Source organism: Paralichthys olivaceus, chromosome 9, assembly GCF_024713975.1.
Source record: "Paralichthys olivaceus isolate ysfri-2021 chromosome 9, ASM2471397v2, whole genome shotgun sequence".
In the NCBI taxonomy this organism is placed as follows: Eukaryota; Metazoa; Chordata; class Actinopteri; order Pleuronectiformes; family Paralichthyidae; genus Paralichthys; species Paralichthys olivaceus.
In genome coordinates, this window is record NC_091101.1 from 11,370,331 (window position 1) to 11,378,421 (window position 8,091).

Here is an 8,091-nt window from a genome sequence, read left to right on the forward strand (position 1 = left end):
TGTTAAGTGGTTAAGGTTTCTTGTCAAAAAGAAAAACATATGTACATTCTAAATTCTTGTTGGGATGGAGGGGGAGGGCCAACTGAGATTTTTCATACCTACACTTCAAACCGAGGGATGTGAAAATTTCCCAGAATGCCTTGCAAATCACCAGCAAGATGATGACAAATGTAGTATTTAATCTATTAATAAGGATTTTAAAATTACGATAATGATTGTATCTTAGTTTAAAAGCATTTCAATGTATCATGGTCATCAATTTGACTTATTTGTGGTAAAAAACCTTTGAGCCTATACAGAGATGCTCTACATATATTAAATAGAATTTAAAATGAAACTTAAGTCTTTACTCTACTGGGACTCAAGTCAGTTGGACTTAAGACTTGGGACATAAGTTTGAAAGACCTTAGACACAGCAAAGCACTTCCAGGAACTGACTTCAATCACAAAAATTCTCAAACCACTTATCATTAAACTTGAATTTAACATGTTCACAAATTGAGTAAAAAGGCATTAATTTGATGCATAAACTTAACCTCTGGCTGAGTGGAGCAATTTTCACATGCCTTATGAAATCTAGACCCATCCAATCTGAATTTAAGAATATTTAATACTTTTTAAGGCCTTTCATCGGTAAAATTGAATTGAAGACTTTTTAAGGAGCTGCAGCCACCCTGAAAGACAGATGGGTGAGAGTGGAGAGGTGCATGTAGTTTTTAATCACCACCATGTTAGATCATAACATTTTGTTGTTCAGTGAAATCCAGTGTTGATTTTTAAAACTGCTTTAAAGTGGCTAAGACAATTGATGGTGAACGCTGCTTGTCTATAACCTCTTATAGGTTCCTGCTCATCGTGTTTTGATGGAACAGGTCTTTGTATAAAATTTGAGAACACGCAGATTCTCTTAATGTGACAGTATGGCATCTAAATAATTACAAGTTATTGAGGTTTTCGGTTGTAATCATCAATGTGTAGCTGCACTAAACATAACGATTATGATAAACTAATTCTGCCTGAGACACCGGATTGTAAATCAGTGGCTAATTAACTAAAACAATGCCAAAGCGGAGCTGCTCTGTACTCACCTTTTGAAATTCAAGCATAGGTGACAAGGGACTGCAGGTATGAAAACACACTTTGATTCCACATGAATGCACTGTCAGTGGACATTTAAATCCATAGAAGCCATAATCAAGGCGTGCTGTAAAAAGGGAGCATCTAGTCTCAATGGTAGCTGTGTTGTCATGATTAATTCTATTGAAGTAAGGACATGAATGCGTTTTTCCGTGAGCCTAGCGTTTCTGATGGCCTTGCCAAGAAAATCTGCTGCTTAGCTTTAAGCTTTGAATCTGTAATGTTCAGACCTCATTTCACATCGGAAAGTGGTTTGTTTGGGAAAAACAATAACAGAGGGACCTACATAGATCAGAGAGGCTGTTCTCTTGCTGCTACACATTTAGGGTGGATGACAAATGGTTCACGTTTTGTGGGAATCAACATGCATAGCGCAACACCACCGTGGCTTTTCCAGACATTTGCAGGTACAAGTGGGAAAATGGAGGAAACGCAAAAACAGACCTCTCCGTTTGTTTCTCCTCATTTCTATAAGCAAAGGGTGAGGGCAAAAGGGCAACACAAAATGACATTAATAATGTTGTATCAATACTGAATTATTAACACGCTTGATGCTAAACCCAGCATATCCTAACCTTACATCACGCATGCTTGTCTACGCTTGAATGTGCTCCGAGAGTCAGCGCTCTGTTGACTCAGTTGAATTGCTTGCCTAAGGCATCGGTGCCTGGACACATACACATAATTAGGAAAGGTCACTGTGCCTCCTGTCTTGTCAACAAAATCACTTCAAGATGACAAATTCTGGCTCAGGCTGTGCCAGACCTCCCTCGGATACCCTTGCCAATCAAGTGCCAGCAGGGCTGTCTTCAGTAGCCTTAGGTGCTTTCTAATTACGTCTTTTACACACCATGCAGAGCAGGGGTAAGCATAACAATGAGCCATACATTTGGTTGGAGGTGTGTTTTCTCGTCAAGGTTGAAGTAGCAGATAAAAGTTTCATTATCTCATAACCCTGCACTACAAGCTGCTGAGAAACAGCCGTATGAAAATTCAAATGCCCTCACTTCCCTTTAATATAACAACAACCTTTGAATATACAGATGGTTCTCTCTTGACCTGCACATGTTTAAAGTAAACGTGGCTGCCACAGAAACACATGATTTTAATTTAGAAAAAAAAGTTTTTCTACACAGTGACAGTAAATTGATATAACAAATGCCAGCTCACATCAAATGACCTTCACACCATTTCAAAGTTCCTGTCTCAACGCGCGCTCGGCAGACTTTCCGTCCATCCACTCCGCTGTATGATGAAGTGGAAGTGGCTTTCACATCGCTCCCCGGTGGCCTCACTAAAGAACTATTAATCCATGGCTCTCCATATTGCATTCAAACCCGCCATCCCCAGCCACAACCTGGTCTAAAGTAAAGGCCAGAAGAGGACCCAGAGGACTGGACACTCTTATTATGAGCTGCACTGAGACACCTCTAGGTTTCTAAGCACTTCCTCTTGACAGTGACTGATGGCCAATTAACCATTTGGAGAAGAGTATTGATCACTTGGAAAACAGGAAGGACCAGGAAACATCTCCTAACATGCCGCGCTATTCTCACTGCACAAATCAGCAGCCAGACAGCACATTATGGTTACTATAAAAACAGAAAAATGAGAAAGAAAAGCCCAGCACTCACCAACTGACCACTATATTTGTTTTCTGGCCAACAATGGCAAGCGAAATTATGTCCGAGAGACTCAAGAGAAGGAATCAGCTAAGTGTCAATGCAGAAACCAAGGTTCAAGGTCAGCATAGCATGTTCTCTCTCACCATGAGAGTGGAGAAGGAAATAACCCAAAGAAAAGAACATTTGATTAGACCCTCCAGGGAAAGAGTCCACACACAGCTCAGGAACAAGCTTATCCCGACCGCTCATTGGTGGCCCTCGGATATACGAGGCTGGTCGCTTGTAAGGGATGGTTAGCAGCGATAGACTTACAACAGTAGGGATTGGGGGCAATTTCCCCAACTGCTGATACAATGTCAGATCCTGTGCCCTTCTGTGAATTATTGTCCAGGTTCCCATTAAGACGTAGGGAAATCTCATCCCACATCAGAGTTGAAAGGTCAATTTCATGCTACCCGGATAGAATAGCACAGATAGGGACCATGTTGCACTGCATTTCAGGGGGGAAATAGCCCAACTTCAACCCCTAAGCGCTCTCACATAGACCTGAATCATAGAAATAGGGTAATTGAAACAAAAGGGCAGAGTTTGACAGAGATGTAGTGCCTTTGCAGGGCCTCTGCACAGGCTGCAGAAAATAACACCTAACTCCTCCCCTCCACGAGGTTCATCCTCCATGTGTCCTCGGCAACGGCTGTTTCCTTCCTTTCCTCCTCAAGACTGCCATTTGCAAATGATAAGCGCAGGGACACATCCTGCTGAAAGATAAGCCGCCCCAACATTTGTCACCAAATGGAGCGTGCTCCTCGACTGTTTAAACCTGACCTGTGTTGACTTGCACTGTTTACCTTTTATTCATTTATGCTGAGCTATTATCTCCACCTCCATTAATCAATGCAACTCCAACTGAAGAAATTACATTTGGCCAAACTTGGACAGGAATGAGATTTGTTTGATTCATTTGTGTTATTTCTTACAAACAAATTAACGTGATGGAAAGAGAATTGAAAATTTAATATATTTGATCAGCTCTGTCCTGCAAATAAGCAACTCCAACTCTCTTTTTCATTATGATATTGCCCAATTCAAATTCTGCATGCAGCATACGATTCATGACAAGCATTTATACTGAGTAATTTTGATTTTTTACCATGCAGTTTTCTAATTGCCTCCTTGCATGATAAACTCTGCAGTTGTACATCATGTTAATTTACTGGTATCAGAAGTTGATCAAATAAATAATTTAATATATAAAATTCCCTCCCCCACATTGTTCCACATTGTTCCTGGAACTTGTCATCTGAATTCATCTCCCATGACTAGAGGGAACGAGAACTCTTTCTGGCCGTAAATTATCTCTTGCCTGTAAAACACCATATCCCTGCAAATACATGGCCATCATTTACCATGCATTAGCCATGGGACAGAAACAGAGTGGTTTTAAATTCCTTTGACCAGAAGGCAATTTCCTCCAATAAATTATGTTGATTCCAGCTTTTGCTCCCCTTATCGCATTTTTTAGTGAGTCAGTGAAGAGAGACAAAACCGGGTTTGACAAAGAAAAGTCTGAGATGATTCACACTAGAATTATGAGACAACTGGCAGAAGAATATCCCTGATATCACTGTACCAGGACAGGGGAAGTCACTGTGACTGAATTACGCAATAGATTTCTGCTTATTGTCATCTAATGGCCATCTCCTTGCATCATCACAAGGTTTACACTCCGTGGAAATTGCTCTGAGGTGACTGTTCACTCAAGTAGGGAGGTGCCTGATACCAAATCCCATGCTCCCTTCGCTGAACCACACAACAATTGCTTGGCAACACTGTCCCTGGGCAGAGTGGAAAACAAAGAAAAGTTCAGGGTCTCTATTCTCTCTGCATTGATAGCTGCGTTTTTGATTTTCTTTTCTTTGGGGAAGCAACAAAAGGACAAACAACAAACTGACAGGCAAGTTAAAGTAAAAATGGGAAACAACAGGAGCAGGAATAAGCTGCAGACGCACACCTATGTGGAAGAAATGCATGTATGCAAATTCTTGCTCAGCTTTGCCCTTGTGTGCACACTGTGCAGTACGGTTCTTTGTTCCTGAGGCTGAAAGCACGCCGCTCCTTTTCTGTCCCGTCCGTCAGATCACTCACAACACGGTGAAAAGGAAAGTGCTCCGCTAGCTCGAATCTAGATTGACAGGCCTACCTTTATTACTGACTGAGTTATGTTTCCCTGCAAAAAAGACGGGTCGGCTTTTGATGGCAATGAATGCAGAGTCAGCACCTTGCCTCTCTACAGAGGATAACTTAACTGATCTCAGCTGAGACTGTCCCAGCCCTGATGTAGAAAGAATTGGCTGGCAAATTACTTTTTGATCCATTTCTGGAACTCACTTTGTCCTATAAAAGTAGCCTGTATGCCGAGATGGCAGCTTATAAGGATGCTTGTACTGGCCTAATATATGATAGGCAGTGACAGACTAGGACAAGGAGAAAGAGTGCACTCAGAGATCTGATACAGAAGACAGAAAAGAGTAAAACATGTTAACCCTGTATTCATCTACTTCCTGAACTGGCTCATTACTATTCAGGGTCACAGGAGGGCTGAGAGCATATCCCAGGATGCACTGGGCGAAAGGCGGGGAAACACCCTGGGCCATATTGCCAGTGTATCACAGAAACAAAGAAACACACACAAACAGCATCACACCTGTGGGAATTTGGTGTCTTTAAATGAACCTGGAGCTGCAGTTGTTCGGACTGCGTGAGGAAACCAGAGTGTCCAGAGGAAACCAAACACGCAAGGGGAAGAACAACAACGTCTACACACAACTGAAGCACCAAGTCACTTCTAACTACGAGGGAACATCGCCTAACCACTGACACACCACTCCAGCCATATAACCCAGAAACCCTATCCACTTTCAACGTGCATCATAAAATGACTTGTAAATACCACTGCACCGCTACTTACTTAGCTTGATATATGAGGTCCCTGGAGCATGACTGTTTGTTTAATCGTAATATATTCATAATTACACACTAATTAATGCAAGAGTAAAGCCCTCTTAATTCATCATCTCTGTGTCCTGAAGCAAGAGACACAATTACACCAACTCTAACATGTTTGCCTTCTGTCCAAAGCAAGGTTAACAGTTTGGAAACAAGCGCACGAGGTAAATGATGTGTGGAAATTCTGCTGTTTTGGATACTCACCAGTGGCTTCCAGCTGTGAAGCTTTGTGAGGAGGATATTTCACACCAGGGAGGACGAGTAGAGAAGGTGTTTTTGGAGGAAATAGTTGAAATGGTCAAATTGATTGCATAGATTTTTTTGAATTGGCTTGAATGTGCAATGTGTGATATGTGTGATATTAGGAGTAAATAACCAAACATGTTCATATCATTTGCACTTGTACTGTAATCTTAGGTTATTAGACTTTCAAATTAGAAATTACTTAATTTTTAATTTTACTTATTACAGGTGTGTTACTGATTAATTTTCTGCTGCAGCTAAAAAGAGGGGAAACTTATCTCAAAGCCATTTATGCTTGGACTCGCCCCATCACAGTAGGATGATTGTTTTGTGCATCACAGCACATTTGCATGCAATCGGGAGTGTCTGGCCGAGAAGCTACATCATAAAATGCAACTCATCAGTGCGAGTAGGGTCGTCTACCAACTCCGTAAAGCTGTCACCATACTGCAAATGCAGCAGGAATGAGTCCTGGCCGGAGAGGATGCCTGGAGGATCCTGCGTTACAAATATGTATATATGTACAGGCTGTTATACTGTTTGTTTCCTCGTACACAGCTCCACAGCTCAGAGATTTTACAACACAATATTATCAGCGAGGGGGTGGTGTTAAACCAGGGAAGAATAAAGTGAAGGTTGAGTATGCGTAAAGGATCTTAAGGTTACTGAGCACTGCCTCAGTGGTGGAGCAGGTGTGGAGCCCTAACTTCCCGTATACAGCCACCACAGTGCGGATAAACCGCCACGCTGCACACTCCGTGGCGCTTATTGCAATAAATATGTTTTATTCTAACAAAAGCACGACACTGAGAGGTGCAGCTCTCAAGTTGGACCCTTGCTAAGAAGCCACGGTCTCTCTCTCTCCTGCGTAACCTTGAGGTGCGGGATAATTGATGGGAAATTAATAGAACAATAACGACATGCCGACAACGTGCTCTGTCACGCGTGGCTGCGTTTTAGCAACACAAAAAAAATAAGACAGAAGAAAAGCACCAGGAAACAACTTGTCACGTGCGGGCTTCGGTGTTCCTTTGCGCAGATGTGCAAACACAACAACACGATTAATAAGAAATCCTAAAAAAAAAATCCATCCAGGGAAACTCACCAGTGCAGGTGAAGCCAGCGAAGACGAGGCAGAGCGCACGGAGGAGCGTGGCGCTGGAGCTACAGCGGACAAAGGGGCCCGGGAGTAAGGGCATCTTCGTGAGGGTGTTTTTTTTCTTCTTTCGCCACCTAAGTTTTTAAACAGGCAGGAGGAGAAACACGGGCACGCTGAGCTGCTCTCGGGTCCGGAGAGTGTCCTCTGTGGCAGTAAACGCCTTTTTTCCTTAAAACAAAAAAAAAAAAATCACACCGCCCAAGTCTTTTTCCTCAACACATATCCCGGTGCCGTGGCGTGGCCATCAGTATCCCGCTCTCCTGCGTCCTCGCAGCTCAGAACAACGCATCACAGGTGTGGTGGACAAAGTGCTGGCTCCTCTGCCTTCACCGGTGTCACTGTACTGTATTTATTCTGTTTCTTCCCAGAGCCGGTGTCCGTCCTCAAACTCTCCCTCTGTCACCGAGCCCTGGATCGAGAGGCAGTTTCTCGCCACTTTGCAGCCTTTGCGCGTAAGGATACCTTGTCTCCCAGAAATGCTAAAACGGTGAGGACCTGGCATCAGAGAGGGAACATCTGCTTGCACAGCAATGCTGGAGCGTGGAGAGTCAGTCAGGGGAAGGTGTAGCCTATCACTGCGATGAGCGGAGCAGCAAAACCAGGAGCGGAGTCTGCACGCTCGCTGGGGATGGAGCGTCCTGAGCGCGCACTGCTGCTACATCCCCTCTTGTTTTCTTCTTAGGGGAAACCTGCCTTCATATCTTGAATAAACATAATTTAACGCATATTGATAAGGCACGGCAGAGGGGGGGGGTTATTTCACCTCGTATCCCTGCAAGTGTGCTTTTTTTTCACATCCTCCAGCCATACATGAAAATGACGGATATGACATCCAGTCCTGCATGATGGGAATCAGATCGCTGCTTTGCATGCAAATGCGCACAGATCACATCTGCATGTCATTGAGTTTCAGTTAAATGC

At 43.2% G+C, this 8,091-nt stretch overlaps 1 protein-coding gene across 4 annotated transcripts in view; it reads right to left on the reverse strand.

Moving 5' to 3' along the window:
- unc5a (unc-5 netrin receptor A) overlaps positions 1 to 7,748 on the reverse strand; it is a 137,595-nt gene extending 129,847 nt beyond the window's left edge. For 2 of the 4 annotated variants that reach the window (XM_069531561.1, XM_069531560.1), the window contains exon 1: positions 7,117 to 7,748. In XM_069531561.1, coding sequence (XP_069387662.1) covers positions 7,117 to 7,210 — 94 coding nt within the window. In that variant the 5' untranslated portion in view covers positions 7,211 to 7,748. The remainder of the gene's footprint in view (positions 1 to 7,116) is intronic. The other 2 variants (XM_069531559.1, XM_069531558.1) reach the window with 2 other exon arrangements.
- Positions 7,749 to 8,091: the final 343 nt, after the last annotated feature.